This window comes from Carassius carassius, chromosome 44 (genome assembly GCF_963082965.1).
Source record: "Carassius carassius chromosome 44, fCarCar2.1, whole genome shotgun sequence".
Taxonomy (NCBI): Eukaryota; Metazoa; Chordata; class Actinopteri; order Cypriniformes; family Cyprinidae; genus Carassius; species Carassius carassius.
The window spans coordinates 10,001-27,500 of NC_081798.1; the positions used below are offsets into that span (position 1 = coordinate 10,001).

The 17,500-nt window shown below is 39.8% G+C and overlaps 1 protein-coding gene and 1 long non-coding RNA gene across 2 annotated transcripts in view; one reads left to right on the top strand and one right to left on the bottom strand.

Moving 5' to 3' along the window:
- The window catches only part of LOC132126679 (lysyl oxidase homolog 4-like), an 18,408-nt gene that overhangs the window by 540 nt on the left and 368 nt on the right, over window positions 1–17,500 (top strand). Inside the window, exons 2-13 of the mRNA XM_059538101.1 lie at window positions 685–1,184; window positions 1,781–1,995; window positions 6,507–6,545; window positions 6,623–6,833; window positions 6,908–7,088; window positions 7,709–7,863; window positions 9,153–9,320; window positions 10,180–10,342; window positions 10,537–10,780; window positions 12,228–12,343; window positions 13,489–13,625; window positions 15,417–15,528. Coding sequence (XP_059394084.1) covers window positions 685–1,184; window positions 1,781–1,995; window positions 6,507–6,545; window positions 6,623–6,833; window positions 6,908–7,088; window positions 7,709–7,863; window positions 9,153–9,320; window positions 10,180–10,342; window positions 10,537–10,780; window positions 12,228–12,343; window positions 13,489–13,625; window positions 15,417–15,528 — 2,241 coding nt within the window. The remainder of the gene's footprint in view (window positions 1–684; window positions 1,185–1,780; window positions 1,996–6,506; window positions 6,546–6,622; window positions 6,834–6,907; window positions 7,089–7,708; window positions 7,864–9,152; window positions 9,321–10,179; window positions 10,343–10,536; window positions 10,781–12,227; window positions 12,344–13,488; window positions 13,626–15,416; window positions 15,529–17,500) is intronic.
- On the bottom strand, window positions 10,197–15,274 carry LOC132126680 (uncharacterized). The gene is made up of 3 exons (XR_009427431.1): window positions 15,022–15,274; window positions 13,560–13,650; window positions 10,197–10,331 (listed from the first exon to the last, which is right to left on the bottom strand). It is a non-coding gene; the product is annotated as an uncharacterized LOC132126680 (long non-coding RNA).

Here is a 17,500-nt window from a genome sequence, read left to right on the forward strand (position 1 = left end):
ATTAAACGCAAGATATAAATTAAGCATTCCAACTTTTTTCTCAGAATTTTTCGTTTATTATCTGACAATTTTACTAAATGTAATGTAATAAAACATGCATTTTAAAATACAGAAACAAAATAATGTTAAAAAGTAAAGATTCTGAAAGCATCGAATGAGATCCTAAAATATTACAATAGTAACAACAAATTCTGTTTTATTATTGGTTTCATTCTAAACATGGTGATTATCTCTAAGATGGACACCCAACATAATATATGATATTTACCATCTGAATCTAACCATGTCATGTCAACTATTGGAAAATCATTTTTTTTTATTAATTATCATATTAATTAATGTGCCTTTTTACCCCAAATACCATACTTTATTTATTTATTTTAAATAAACTTTAACTTTAATTATCTTAAAACTGAAAATCATTAAGAAGACCTTTGTCTCAAAATATTCTCATGTGCAACTTAAAGCTACAACATTTTAAAAAACATCAAATATAAGCTCGACTAAGCCCAGAAGGATCAGACAAATTTACAGGTGCACCTTTAAAAAGCAGATGTTTTGGAAAGTGTTTTTCCATGTTTTTCTGCCATCTAGTGGTTTAGAGGAAAATAATATCAAAGGCACCTTTTACCCCGGGGCGCCTTTAGCCCTGTTGTACCTATAAGAAAATAAATGTGTGTTCAGGTCCGATCTGGATGGATAACGTCTGGTGTTCGGGCAGTGAGAGCTCTCTGTCCGAGTGCCGGTCGAACGGCTGGGGTGTGAGCGACTGCACTCACGCTGAAGATCTGGGGGTCATCTGCAGTCCAGATCCACCCACCCAGGGTCACGTCCCCCGTTACCCAGAACCCCCTTCACCTATGATCTCTAACCTGGTCTCGAACACTCCTCTGCGTGGGCATGAGATCGGTCTCCACCGCGGGGCCCGGGGCCCGTCCTCACCGCACCTCAACGGCCATCGCATCCATCTGCGCAGGAACGGGTTCGAGAGCACCGTCACCCCGCGGGGACACCGGATCCCAGACTTCCTGCGCAGCAGAGCCTCCTACAGAAGAGCACAGGAAGTGACGCCCGCTCAGCCCACCAGAAGCCCTGAGAGACCAGCGCCAGACCCAGAGCCGGTCTATCCCCGTGTGGAGCACAGCAACAGGATGGATCTGGACTTCACCGACGTGGACGAGCAGGTCAGAGGCTCATCAGCATTTATTTGATCAAAAACAGAATAAAATGTGAAATATTATTCTACTGTAAACATCTGTTTTCTGTGTGAATCTGTGTTAAAGTGTAATGTATTTCTGTGATGCTCCGCTGTATTTTCAGCATCATTCCTCCAGTCTTCAGTGTCACATGATCTTCAGAAATCATGATAATATGATGATTTACTGCTCGAGAAACATTTCTGATTATTATCAATGTTGAACACAGTTGTGCTGCACAATATTTTTCAGTTCAGAGGTTTGGGGAACGTATAATGAAAAAAGCAAGGTTGCATTAAACTGATTAAAAGTAAAGATATTTATAATCTAATAAAATGTTGTTCTTTTGAACGTTCTATATTAGTCTGTGAATCCTGTAAAATACTGGTTAGCATGGTCATTAGTGTGTAGTCCATCTCAGACCAGCATCACCCAGCTTTTTTAATAGAATCGAGCTGTTCTTCTTCTTCTTCTTCTTCTTCTTCTTCTTTTGAATTCTCACTATATCAGACTGTTTGAGCCTTAACAAAAAACACATTCTCTCTAAAGGTTCGGTGAACTCTGTTTGTCTGTGTCTCTCTCAGCCGTCTGGGTCGCTCCGGCTGGACGAGGTGCGTCTCCGACCCATCCTGACCCCCACTCGGAGCGCTGCCATGGTAACGGAGGGGGTGCTGGAGGTGAGGCATGCTGGGAAATGGAGGCAGGTGTGTAGTCTGGGCTGGGATCTGAGCAGCAGTCGTGTGGTGTGTGGCATGCTGGGATACCCGTCTGCGGAGCAACACGACACACGCGTGTACCGGTGAGTGTGTGCATGTGTTACACGGTTTCTAGAAGATCCACCTTCATCAATTTGGATCAGCAACAAACAAGCTGATAAAATGATTAAAAAAATATGTCAGTAAATAAAATAAAATATAAAAACAATTGAATTCAAAAGTCTCAGAGCACTAGAGAAAATGCTTGTATTTTGCATTTTTCTAATTGAATGCATTGGTGATGTGGATCATAAAATGTGAGAATGTCTCAGTATTTGGTGTCTTTAAGCACCACTGAAACCAACGATATTATAGTTTCATTAATGTTTTTATTCATTAAAAATAAATAAAAAATGTTTAACTGAAATAAAATAAAATATAGTACCTTAACCTGGTTTAAAAATGTTACAAATGAATAATAAATGTTGACTGAAATAAAATAAAATATAAAAACTTAAACTTTTTAAGAACTGATTGTAACTAGTTGCAAAGGCAACATTTCTCACTTTAATGTTTTAACTTAAATTAAAACTGACAAAAAATGTATTAAACCTATATAGACATATTTTTTTTTTAAACTACAAAAAATTACAAAAACACCTCAAATTAAAATAAGTACAGAAAATATTAAATAAAAATCTAATTCAAAATATTAGCAAACACTACAAAAGTAAATTAATAATGCTAAAATAACATGGTTACTAACACTACCTAAATGAAAAAAAAAGGTTAGGAAATAAAGTATTTATAAAAAAACTGCTCTTGCAACATTTCTCATTTTAATGTAGCTGATGCAAGTTGATTAAGTTGATGTACTAAAATGTGTAATATTATATTACTGAAATAACAGTAGTTTGATGGTGTTCATCTGTTAAACTGAACGTGTTCTTCCTTGTCTTTCTAAACATCTGATCCTGCCGGAGAAAACCAGTCTTCCACAGACTGTGTTTAGTGTCAGACTGAGATTCAGGAATAGCAGCATGTGTCCTCCTCTAATCGCATGTAATTACATGATTTCATCCGTCTGGTCTGGATGTATATGTGTCTCTGAATATCCCAGACTTTCTCCTTCTTCATCAGAGCGCGTGCCTTTCCATCAGCTCTCACTTCCACTTCCTGCTCAAATCAGCCGCTTCTTTCATCCAGTCATAACAGGACAGAAGGATCGTGAGAATCGGAGGAAGTGTGTGGTGATCTATCCCGATAACGACTGACTGAGACTGATTAAAGAGTTATAGTCACACCATCTTCATCATCAGTGACGAGCCGAACCAACCCAAACACCTCCAGTCACCATACGCCAGAAAATAAAATCTATTCTTAAACATATTTCAAAATATATGAAGAGTGGCTAAATACAGATGTGCTTCAAGATATATTTATGTTAATATATTTTCTACCAGTATCAAATTCCGTCACCAGAAGCGTACTATACGTGCACTACATGATTTTTGTAAATCTACTTTGTACGCACAGGTCCCACATCCGCATTGAATTAGTTTTGCACTAATCAGTTGTTCCACAAGGTGGCAGCACTGCCCCGGGCCGCTGTTACACTGAAGAAAACAAAACTTAAGAGATGAAACAAAATATGCGTTCGACTGTATCATACACTAACATACACGTACAGAAGTGAAGCATACTTCACATGAAAAACATGTTCTGTCATTTTTCCACCGCATTGCGCTACTACAAACACAATGTTTTTAAGATGCTGTGTCAAAATAAAAGGATTTCGATTTCTACACGCATCGCTGCTCATCAACGTCAGGTCTGAAACAGTGAACCAATCAGAAGAGCTCGGAGGCGGGGCTAGCTTTTGTTTACAGTTGCAAGTTGGCATGGCAACTGTTTGGAGGCATTCTGTGCTGGGCTTTTTTAATAAACTGTTTCTGTGTGTGATTCTGCCCACTGCAGCTCTGAGAGAGAGTTTAACAAGAAAAAGCACAGTTTTAATGAGCAGTATTTATGTGCTCTGGAATAGATTTAATAGTTCTGACCTTTAGTTCACTCTCACTTCACTTTACATTACTTGGCTTTATATCAGTTTCAGAGCAGATATGATGCAAGTGCTGCTCTTCTTCAGTTTTTCTGTCTTGTGTTTCAGTGCAGATCTCTACAGATTCTGAATCTGAAATATTTCTGATATTTGTCTGATATTTGTTCCTAATGCGTTACATTTCTCAGACGCTCTGCATCTTGTTTTCAGAAAGTTCAGATGTTAGTTGTACTGGAGAACAGGACAGACGTGTGTGTGTATTGTTCTGTGAGGAGCTGAGTGCTAAATGATGGGCTTGAGTCTCTCTCTCTCTGTCCTGTCTATATTAAACTCCAGCCGCAGTGAGATTGTGTGCTTCTGCGACTGATTTTTAATAGCTGGTTTCAGGACTCCACCCGGTTCAGCTCCATTCTGGCTGTTGTTTCATTTAAACTCTTTCCATTGTGAGAAAAAGCACCTTGGCTTTATATTAAATGTGTTTTCATTTCAGGCCATGAGAGTAAAGAGCAGTTCACTGATGTTATGTTATGGATTAAATCTAATCCTCAGATCTTTGTATTTAAATATCATAATTAGTTTGACACAGGACACACTGAATAGGCACTTTTCTTCTCTAAAAAAGGACTTTGAAAGAAGGATGTTTGGTTTGGTTGAAGAAAATCCTAGTGCTTATTAGATTAGGAAAAAAAAACATTTTCAAATAAATGTTTTAATATATTTCAAAGTATGGCCAAAATATATTTGCAGAAATACGTTTCTAAATATATTTACTATTTTTTGCCAATATATTTTAAATAAATAAATATATTTTGTCCCCCACATATTTTAATAAGAGAAAAGAAAAACCATTGGTCAAATTTTAAATTAAATTGTATTTTTTTTGCATAGAACATATGTGAATATATCACACATTTGAATAAAAATAAATAATGAATAAAAGGAAGCTGTTGTAAGATTGGAAATGTCCGAACCCAATTCCAGAAAAGTTGGGACATTTTCTAAAATGCTATAAAATCAAGAATCTGTGATTTGATAATTCTCTTTAATTTAATTTAGCTACACTGTTTAAAACATAAATTCAGCACATATTTCAAAACTGTTTTGGGCAGAATCGTGTATATTTGTGCTGTGTTTGTGTGCAGACAGGCATGTGATCTGAACAGACTGATTGTCTCGTGTGTTTTCATTAAAGCTTCTTCATCTCTTCTGATCTTCTCTTGATGTGTCTGTGGCTCCGGGCATCTCTCGGGTCATGTGACTGCTCTCAGCCAATCACAGCCCTGCATGGATCTCTCTTGATGTGGCAAATAAGTGGTTTCCTAAAGTCATGCTGCCAAGCAGAGCGGACCACCAGCGCTCAGACAGACGAGATATATACACGTGCTGTTTCCAGAAACACAATCCTATGTGTGTTTGTTAGTTTGTCGTGTTTCCATGCGACACAGAGAGCTCTGTGTGTTTCAGCAGGTGCTTGTGGGTATTTTTAACTGCTGCTTTAATTCAGTGACTCGTTAGGACAGTCATTTCAGCTCTTTTGTTGAACCTCGTCTAAATTCAGCCGCTGTATAATCCTGCGAAACCCAGAAACAAGCTGCATTTCAGCCCTTCTAGTTCTGACTAACTCTCTAGAGATAATTCAGTAGTGTCTGATGTTGGATCATGTCAGAGCGTTTCTACTAAACTCTACACACTTATAAATCATAACAAGAGATGTCTGACTTTAATAACTATAAATCTCTCCTTCAAACCACAGATTCATGACTTGCTCCAAAACTGCATCTCTGTATTCATCCTGTGTGTCTCGTAAACTCAGGCTAACCACAAATGAACCATAGTTTTGATACACTTACCATAGTTTAACCATGATATTGTAGTAAAACTGTGGTTATATGAACAAAAAACATGGTTACTACACTTTTACTGTAATAAAAACCAACGAATCCGGTTGGGTTTCCTTTGTGGAGGTATAAAAACATACATCATCACTGCGACCTCTTTTAGAGGTCAATCCTCTCCTAAACCCCGCCCCCAGAGACATGTCAGCCAATCCAGTGTCAGCTCACCTGAATGCATTTACATGTATGCATTTGGCAAGTGACTTGCACTGCTTTCAGGATACCACAAACCCAGCAGAACGTCCCGGAATGTTTCCATAAGAGTTAATTCACCATTTACTGCTCGGTGACGATGATATATATATATATATATACACAGTCATGGTGAGAGTTATTATTGGCCCCTTGGTAAATATGAGCAGAGAACGCTGTAAAAATAAATCTGCATTGTTTATCCTATTGATCTTTTATTTAAAAAATTCACAAAGATCTAACCTTTCATTGGCTCATTAGGAAATAAATTATTTTTGTGAATTTTTTGCCAAGGAGGGCAATAATTGTGACCACATCTGTATGTATGTGTGTCTGAGATAGAGTTTTATTGTGTATTACTGTTCACCCAAAGTGCTTTACAATCATAATCATATGGGATGGCGGGGGGGGGGGGGGGGGCACATAAACAAGCTCAGTCCTGTTTATCGGCTCATTTGTGTGGTTTCAGGAAACTGTGGGACTCAAAGATGGAGGATCCAGCCACAAGGTAGGGCTTCATCAGCTGTTTGTAATCAGTGCTGGCTGTATGAAGGGACTCTGAGAGAGATGTGTGTGTGTCTGCAGGTCTGCGGTCAGTAAGAAGGCGTTCTGGGTCGAGAGGGTTCAGTGTTCGGGTTCGGAGGTGTCTCTGGCACAGTGTCGAGCGCAGCTCTCCGTCCCGCGGCACGACGTTCCCTGCTCCGGAGGGATGCACGCAGTGGTGCGCTGTGTTCCTGGTGCTCAGTTCTCCAGAAGCTCCGCCTCCAGACACCCGCATGCTCCGCCCCCTCTGAACGTGAGTGCTGCTCAGGGTCCAGCTGTGAGCCCTGGCCCCGGGGACACGGCTCATGTGTCTGTGTGTTCCTGCAGGCGGCGGTGCGTCTGAAGGCCGGTGCACGGCTGGGCGAGGGCCGGGTGGAGGTGCTCCGCGAGGGTAAGTGGGGGACCGTGTGTGACCATCTGTGGGATCTGACAGCGGCCAGCGTGGTGTGCAGAGAGCTGGGCTTCGGCTCGGCCAGAGATGCCCCACGAGGAGCGCTCATGGGTCAAGGTAATGTCACCTCACCATGCTCAAAGATTCAGAGCTGATATGAGCTCAATGTTATTTCCTCTTCCCCAGTGGCTGATGGGTGTTGAGTTTGAGTTTCTCCGCTAGTCTAAACAGAAAACATGAAACACTCAGACGGACGCCGTTCAGACGCTGCGATGGGAATGTTTAGTTCAGTCTTCAGACATCACAACAATACAGCAGCATTATGAGGAGTCTTCCCAACATGCTGTCCTATAAATATGCATTTGTTCCATCGTCTCAGGTTTGGGGTTTTGCTCTATTTTCAGGGTTAATGCTCTGAATTATACGCTGTCAGTCTGTTCTTCAGTGGTGATGAGGAGAATAAGAGACACGTCTGCTGGTGACTTCATGACCCAACCGTGCACTAATTACAGGAGTCTCTTCTCTCTGTCCCATCGGCTGCTATTTCCATCTATTAAACACTTCCATTGTAATTTACTGAATCCAGCGTCCACATCACACATTCCTCCATTTATCTTGCAATCAGGCCAGTTGCAGTTTTCTGGCAAACACAATGCGCTAATGACTGTTTCTAGCATGTAAACGTGCTTGTGGTGTCCAGACGTCAGCTCGTGGAACATGTGTTTGTGTTTGTGCAGGTACGGGTTCGATCCACATGAACGCGGTGAAGTGTTCAGGCCAGGAGAGCTCCATCACACAGTGCCGCTTCCAGGAGGTGCCGCTGCGCTCATGCAAACACTCCCAGGATGCATCTGTCTGCTGCAACGTCCCCAACACCGGCCTGAGAGCGACGGTACGTACATAGACACTTACTGTAACAGTAGAGTAATCTTCCGCTATTGAGTCAACGGCAGCCTGTAGAAGTGGATGGTTAAAAGCTGTCAAATTTGGTGTACAGATAGAAGACCATATACACATTTATCACAGTAAATTTGGAGTCTCTAACTCAAACGCTCTAGCGCCACCAACTGTCCAAAGGTGCACTTATGTTATTCCAATAACCGTACGGACTAGAATCAAAATTCTTTAAACTCTTTGCTTTTTAACACAAAAATCAAACCAGATCATCTTCAGATCATGCAGAAACTATGTCAAGTTAGTCAAAGCATTCTTGAATAACACACAAACGAATTTGACGATGAGCACACCATAGTGTTTGTGGCTGTATCTCTGCAACACTTCAACATATTCAGACAAAAGATGGTGTGCGTAATGACAACCATGACCTGACATGACACCTGCAGTTTCAGCACTGCGCCACCTAGTGGACAGGAGATAGAATCCTTAGATCATGCCAACAACATCGATGCCAATTATTCGTCCAAAATTCCTATTCTGTCTGCTTGGGACATGGGGAAATTTGGAGTTCATTTGGAGGACTTAAGTGTAGACTGCTTATATTAAATTATTTTATTCACAAAGCACCCCAGCTTAATGTCTCTAAAAATGATTTTTTTTATTACTTCTCGTAGACTGTTGGTCAGATTTTCACCAAGTTTGATTCAAATCATCTTCTCATCTTGCAGGCAGAAAGTTCCGAAATTCAAGTTGATTAGTCTTGAATAACACAAGAACCAATTCGATGAAGAGCACGCCAAAGTGGACATGAGGCTGTATCTGTGCAACACTTCAACATATTCTGACCAAACTTGGTGCATGTGATGACATTCATACCTGCACAGTTTCGACATAACGCCATCTGATGGTCAGGAGTTAGATTCCTTGGACCATGCCAAGAACAACAATACCAATTATTAAATATTCTGTCTGCCGTTTTGATTTTCTTTGAAAACCTCCTTTTTCAAACTCCTCTTAGACCAATTTTCACCAAATTTGATTGAGATCATGATGGCAAAAAAGTTATGGATTTTATACTAATATATGTGAATTGTACTGTTAGTGACTGGATTAACGATTTTTCAACAGTTTTGCCCCTAAATCTTCTATATCTCATTGTCTCTCTTGTAGTGCTTTGCCCCAGTTATATTTTCTATCTGTCACAGTACTGTAGTTAGTTATAGTTTGAGCAAACATGAAGCAGTGATATTTGACCTGACCTGTGGTGTGTCCTGTAATGCCCAGGTGCGTCTGGCGGGGGGGCGGGAGGCGGCGGAGGGCCGGGTGGAGGTGCTGATGGAGGTGAACGGTCAGCAGCGCTGGGGCTCCGTCTGCAGTGAGAACTGGGGCATTAATGAAGCCATGGTGGTGTGTCGACAGCTCGGCTTGGGCTTCGCTTCCAGAGCCCATCAGGTACGTGAATATGACGCAAACCTGCAATAATTAAATATGTTAAATAACACAAATATCCTTTATTTAATCCTGTTTTATTAAACAGTGTCTTGGCTGCTGACCGTCGATGGGGAGTGTTGAACGTTCTTATTCTGTGTTCTACTGTACAAACATACATTTACATTTCCTTCAGCCTGAGACATATTCATTTCACTCTTGTTGTGCAAGGGCTTTTACATTTGCCAAAAATAGAACTTTATATATTAAAAACAAATAAGCCCAGCCCAGTTTTAAAAATTAACGTAACGCATTACTTTCCATAAAAGGTAACAAAGCGATATTGTAATGAATTACTTTTAAAAGTAACTTTTCCCAACACTGGCCATCAGTAGCTACGTTTCCATCCAAAGTTGCTCATTTAGCTATGATAAATTCGAATATCGCATAAAACATTTGTGAATAAATCCCAACCTCCATACCATGTGTTCAAGAGAATAAAAGCGTGACTTTCTTGGAAAGTCCTCCTCGGTCTGTGGGGGGGCAAGGCCTCTGGCAGCGGGCCTGTTCAGTGTCAGTTTATTCAGTAATGGAGAGCTGTTTTCACGGCTGTTGTTTCCCATGCAGAGGTAATTACAGCCCTGCACAGATTCAGGGAAAGAGCAGGAAACCAGAGAGAAAACAAACCCAAAATAGAGCTGCTGAACCGGAGCACATCTGCACTCTTATTAAAGACTGTTTAAAAGCAGCTCTCACTAAACAGACGGTGGAGAGGAACGTGGAAAGTATTTGATAATGTGCATGAATTAGCTGTAATAGCGGGCGTTATTAGACTCTGGGTGGATTCCTGCGGAGTCAGTCATGTGTTCGGTCCGTCCCGCAGGAGACCTGGTTCTGGCCCAGCAGCTCCGGGTCCGAGGACGTGCTTCTGAGCGGAACACACTGCATCGGCACTGAGATCTCCATCCAGCAGTGCCACAGGAACGGACAGGTGTACTGCCCACGAGGGGGCGGAGCCAGAGCCGCCGGAGTCACCTGTGCGGACGGTACGAGCACACCTCAAGACACACACACACACACGATCTCAAAGTGACTTAAAGTAAATATTTCAAAAGGGGTTCAGCAGATCAAAAAGGTTTAATGTAATATTTAGATTAAATTGATTTGCTGCAGTATGTTGGACATTCATGCAGCTGTTAAATCTATTGCTCTTGTGTGTATGTGCTGTTTGTGCCCTCAGCGGCTCCGGATCTGGTGATTGACGCGCAGCTGGTGCAGGAGTCTGCGTATCTGGAGGACCGTCCACTGCACCTGCTGACCTGCGCTCACGAGGAGAACTGTCTGTCGTCCTCCGCCGCACGCATGACCTGGCCCTACGGTCACCGCCGCCTGCTGCGCTTCTCCTCACGCATCATGAACCTCGGACGGGCCGACTTCAGACCGCGAGCCTCACGGGAGTCCTGGACCTGGCACCAGTGCCACCGGTGAGTGTGTGAGTGAGAGAGTGAGAGTGCAAGTGCTAGAGCTTGAGAGAGTGCGTGTGCGTATGAGAGTGGGTGTGCAATGCGTGAGAGTGGAAGTGTGTGAAAGAGTGCATGTGCAAGAGCTTGAGAGAGTGCATGTGTGAGTGCATGAGAGAGTGCGAGTGCTTATGCGAGTGCTTATGCGAGTGCGTGAGAAAGTGTTAGTGCATCTTTATGTGTGAGTGCATATGCTTGTGCGTGACTGTGAGTTCGTGAGAGAGTGCAATGCATGAGAGTGCATTAAGAGAGTGCAAGTGCGTGAGCTTGAGAGAGTGCGTCCACATGTGAGAGTGGGTGTGCATGAGCGTGAGAGAGTGCTTAAGCGAATGCAAGAGAGTGCAAGTGCGTGTGTGAGTATGCGTGCATGTGCATGAGAGTGCGAGTGTATGTGCATGAGAGAGTGTGAGTACGTAAAAGAGTCCGTGTGAGTGAGCTTGCGAGAGTGCATGAGAGAGTGCAATGCATGAGAGTGTGAATGCTTGTACAAGAGAAAGTGTGAGTGCATGTGCATGAGAGTGTGAGTCCTTACATGTGTGCAAGTACATGTGCGAGAGTGTGAGTGTGTGAGAGAGTGTGTGTGCGTGAGCATGAAAGAGTGTGAGTGCATGAAAGAGTGCATGTGCTAAATTGAGTTCTTTCTCGTCTTGTGCTTCGAGGTTTTAAAACCACTTTAATGTTCAAAAAATAAAAACATTTAGCGTCTCTCTGTGCGCACAGAAAACATCTTTCTGTTTTGTTATTTTAGCAGGACTTGTTCTGAGGATCTTTTGAGAAAGATTTATCACTTTACTAGTGATAAAGTTATTTAAAAATAAAATACTTAATCAAATGAACTGAATAATAAAAATTAAAAACTAAATTAAATAAATGTTAATAGATTTTAAAATGAAACAACCAAAAAAAGAGTTAATGAAATCATAAAAATATAAATTCACTAATTTTTCAAAAATGTTAGTTATGAAAATTAATAATATGAAATTAGAATTAATATTTTTTATAAATAAAATATAACAATTTTCAAAATTAATAAAAAAGACACATTAGAATAAATAATTGAAAATAATCTGATTAATACAATTACTAAAATTAATTTAATCAAAAATTTTAAATTGGAATAAATAACTAATTTCACAATAAAACAATCAAGGCAAAACACTTAAACCATATAATTTATAGAATTCTTGAATAATTTTTATTTAGTAGTTAGTTTAGTGTTATTATCTAACAAAGTCCGTTTGTGTGTTTTCTGTCACTGTGATGTAGCTGCGTTTGTGCTGGTGTCACTGTTACATCGTCTCTCCCTCTGATTGGTTGTCTCTCGCTCCAGCAGCCAATCAGAGGCCAGGATAGTGTCAGATGATGGTAGTGTTTGACAGCGTGACTGAGCCGAGCTCTTCGTCTCTTACAGGCACTACCACAGCATCGAGGTGTTCACGCACTATGACCTCCTGACCCTGAACGGCACAAAGGTCGCGGAGGGTCACAAGGCCAGCTTCTGTCTGGAGGACACGTACTGCCCTGAAGGTGAAGCCGCTTCAGTAACACAAACAAACCCCTTGATCAGGCCTCTCCAGGCTTCAAATCAGCATCTAAATAAGCTACAACTAATTAAAATTAAGATCTTTTCTTATTTAAATTTAGTTAAGAATTAATTTTCTTATTTAATATTTTATTATACTTATAAATAATATATATATATTTTTTGAAAGACTAGGATCCTAAACCTGAAAAATTCATATTAATTAAAAAAAATCATGAAACACCATCTTTTCTTTTTATTTTTATTTTTTTATTAATATACTTTTTATTGGTTAAGCCAAGTTCTAATATATTTCCATATTTAACATGTAGTAATAGTACAAATCGTTTGTATAAATCTTTAGTCATTAAATCCTGAAAAGCTGGGGAAAAATAGAAATAAGTTTTAGTTATTTATTTTTAGGGGTTTTAAAAAATTATCAAAAACTATATTTAAGTGAAAATACGGATACTGAGTAAGATTATACTTGATTAAAAGTGTAAATATCAGGCCAGAATTATACTTGAGTGAAAGTTAAAAATCACTTAAATTCTAATTAAGTATTTAAAAATTACAAGTAGTTAATTTGATTACAAATGAATTGACTGACAGCCCTAATTGTTATTCTAAATAATATTTATTTACTTTAAGATAATTAGAATAACACATAGTCACTCTCTGGTAAGAACATGAATAAATACTTACAAAAACCTTTTTTAATTTTTCAAATACTTTTTTTTTCAAATCTAATCTTCTTTCAAATATTTTCTCTTTTTTTAATGAAATGTTATAAACTATTTATGACATTTAATTATAGTAACCACCAGCCTGGAGGGTGATCTGTCTCAGTGGTGTACAGTGAAGAGGATACAGTACATAACTCCTCATCTAGATCTACTGACACCTGCTGGAGCAGTCGTGGAACTCAGAGAACAACTCTTGTTATGCAGAGATCACCAGAAAACAAGAAGGGAAAAAACTATAATGCAGCATGGCTGCTTAGAACCTCTACAGAGTAAAAATACAGTCCATGTATTCAGTGTAGTTTCAGACTGGAGTGAAGTGAATAACAGTGCAGAACAGGACTCATGTAAAACCTGACGCTGGTGAGGTCATGACCTCTGGTTCTGCTTGTTCTCCACGGTAACAGGTCTGAGCAAACGCTATGCCTGCTATAACATGGGCGATCAGGGCATCACTGTGGGCTGCTGGGATACGTACAGCCACGACATCGACTGCCAGTGGGTGGACATCACCGACGTGCGGCCCGGAGACTACATCTTCCAGGTCAGAGGTCACGCTCACCCTAACCCTGAGGTCAGAGGTCACACTAACCCTTAACCTGAGGTAGGGCTGTAGCTATCGAATATTTTAGTAATCGAGTATTCTACCAAAAATTCCATCGATTAATCGAGTAATCGGATAAAATGTGTTTTTGCTTAATTAAAGTGCAATATTAATTATGCAAGAGAAAATAAGACTCCCGGGTCTCTTAAAATGAACAACTAAGTTTCCTTTTTTAGAAAAAAAAAATATATATATATATTTTTCAAATGCATAGAATGCAATGCATACATCAAAAATAAACATTTAATTATTACCCATTGTTTCTCTGTCTGTACTTGTACTGTGAACAATGACAATAAAGTTGACAGATGAATTAAGTGCATTTAAGTGCCATTCGGTTGGGGTTTTAAATAAAGCATTGTCTGAGATGCACATTAAACATTAAACACATAAAACACTAATTTAATTTATCTTTTAATTATTGAAAATTAACAACTTTTTGGTAAACAAATGGGATTTACTATTAAAAATAAAACATGGAAGAAATGTAGTGTGATTAAACCTTTTTTACTTTTTTAGTAGGCTATGTACATTCTGCTGAACAATAGTAATACAGGACTTTTATTTTGACGGATTGACGTACCTTTCCAGTTCTGTGTATGTGATGTGACGCTAGTTTTACTCAAATCAAACGGTCAGATGCTCATGAAGTGACTGTCAGAGCAGTTCTGGAGATGTTCCTCATGTGTTTACTTCTTTATTTAGTGAGACAGCAGACGCTGAAATCACCGGAGCGTCACGCGCGCTTCAGTGTGTGTTAATAAAGGAAGACGCGCTTCTGCTCCATTCATTAACAGAGACACGCAGAACATGCAGGATTCATATTTAAATAGACTGTTCCGGCTTAATATTTACAGATATTAGTCCATATCGTGATTTGATGTAAGTGCAATGACCTATTTTTGATTAATTCATAAATTAAAAGAGGCTCCGAGGCAACCTGAGGTCAGAGGTCACGCTCAGCCTGACCCTGAACCTGAGGTCAGAGGTCATGCTCACCCGAACCCTAAACCTGAGGTCAGAGGTCACACTTGCCCTGACTCTGAACCTGAGGTCAGAGGTCATGCTCACCCGAACCCTAAACCTGAGGTCATAGGTCACACTTGCCCTGACTCTAAACCTGAGGTCAGAGGTCACGCTCACCCGAACCCTAAACCTGAGGTCAGAGGTCACACTTGCCCTGACCCTGAACCTGAGGTCAGAGGTCATGCTCACCCGAACCCTAAACCTGAGGTCAGAGGTCACACTTGCCCTGACTCTGAACCTGAGGTCAGAGGTCATGCTCACCCGAACCCTAAACCTGAGGTCATAGGTCACACTTGCCCTGACTCTAAACCTGAGGTCAGAGGTCACGCTCACCCGAACCCTAAACCTGAGGTCAGAGGTCACGCTCGCACTAATCCTACATAATGTAACGTTTTATTTTTTGCCCACGTTCCTCAGTCTAGTTTAATTTTTGGTTCTTCATTTTAAAGGTTTGTTGCTTGAATCTCTTTGTGTGTTTGACTAGATCACAGGCTGTTTTTCTGAGATCCTCGCCGTGATTACAGTCCTTCAACACTCAGACAACAAATAAAGCCTGAACCTCTCTCTCTCGCACACACACACACTCTCTTTCTCTCTCTCACACACACACACACACATACTCTCTCTCTCACACACTAACTTACGCAGTCATGAGATGTGCTTTGGTTCAGATGGAGACTCACTGTTGTGTGTGTGTGTGTGCAGGTGGAGGTGAATCCGTCACTGGATATGGCCGAGTCTGATTTCCAGAATAACGTGATGCGCTGCCGCTGCCACTACGACGGAGCACGTGTCTATCTGTTCGGCTGCCACAGCGGTGAGACACACTTCACTTCACTTCACTTCACTTCACTGTCAGAACTAGGGCTGGGACAACGCATCGAGGTCATCGATGATGTCGACGCAAAATATGCGCATCGATTCGTCGACCTGTTTTTATTTCTCTAAAAAACGTTTGCAAAACGTTTACCTTATGTGCGCTGAATATACGCGATGGCCGGATCAACATTCTGTCCAACGTTATATATAACCAATCCAGGGGTTTTTCTGCATTGATCTTTTTTTTTGGCGGCTGTCAAAGCCTTATTTGATCGGTGAGTGATGTAGAATTGAATGACTGTGCTGCACCTGACAGGGCGCGTACGAGAGAGAGCCCCGGCTGCGCGCGCACTCACAGTCTTCAAACTACACGAGCGCTTCTTGTTCTCTCTCTCCCTCGTGCATATTAATCAAAATCATTAAACACGATAGAAAAAGGGCGGAACGCCAAAGTTTCACGTGGAGCATTCGGAGATTTTTTTTCTCCATGACAGGCTGCTGGCTCCCACTGTTAAATTTTTTATTTTTTGGAAAAGCTATCTGTATTAGCTTAAAGCCCTCAAGTTTACATTGGTTACTGTATTCTTTCAATTGCTCTAAACAAGTATTTTGGGTGAACTTTTTTATTAAATGCTAGACATCAAGTTGTTGTTATTTTCATCTGAAAGAAGAACTTTTTTCAGTAAGCTAGGCCCTATGTGTTCAGTAAGCTTGTTTCAGTAAGCTATGTGTTTTCAAGGCTTCAAGGTTTTATTGAATGCTATCTCTATACAAGTGCAAAGTAATGCATTCTTAGTCAGTCTTTTATTTTGTAATTTTAAGAGCAATAAACATATATTGCAATGTTAAGGAATTGATGTTTTTTTCATTCAGATATGTAAATCAACATGTATAAATTGTTAGTAGTCAATTAATGGGGAGATAATCGAAATCAAATCGGTCTGAAAAATTAATCGTTAGATTAATCGATGCATCGGAAAAAATAATCGCTAGATTAATCGTTTAAAAAATAATCGTTTATCCCAGCCCTAGTCTGAACACATCAGCTAGAGCTCCAGATCCAGATCCACACAACTCTCTCAAAACTACTTTACAGGTTACAAGAAAATAATCTTTCTTCCTAAGGCACCTGCTACTACATTTCTGTTTTACACAATAAAAAAAGAAAAGAAGCAAATAAAAATTAACGACATTAAAAAAAAATTAAACATTCATGCTTTTGACGCTTAAGAAAAAAAAACATTTTTAATAATAAAAATAAATAATTCATTTAAATTGTAAAATATATATATCTTTTGGTAGCAAAAAAAAAAAGATTATTGGAGTATGTTTTACAAGAATGTATTTTTAGGAGACATATTTTATATTAATGGCCAGTATTATAAATATATATAATACTGGCCATTAATATATTTTTCGGACTATAAGTCGCATCAGTCCAAAAATACATCATGATGAGGAAAAAATATATATAAGTTGCACTGGACTGTAAGTTGCATTTATTTAGAACCAAGAGAAAACATTACCGTCTCCAGCCGCGAGAGGGCGCTCTATGTCTTCAGTGTAGGCTACAGGAGCACAGAGCAGCATAGAGCGCCCTCTCGCGGCTGGAGACGGTAATGTTTTCTCTTAGTTCATTTCTCTTGGTTCATGTCAAATTAATTTTGATAAATAAGTCGCACCTGACTATAAGTTGCAGGACCAGCCCAACTATGAAAAAAAATGTATATATATTTTTGCAACAAGTAATAGTAAATTAAATAATGCATACAATTAAAACATTTAGTTAATTCATAAATTATTGTAATACATTTTAAAAGAAAATACTATTTTAGTCCATCTATTTAAAAATGTCATGTTTAACTACTTGCTGTTTCCTATAGTTATTTGTAAAACTTGCTAGAAATTTCTATGTGAACTATTTCCTTTTTGAAAAAATTTTCAAAGATAAAGATGTAAATGAAACTCAG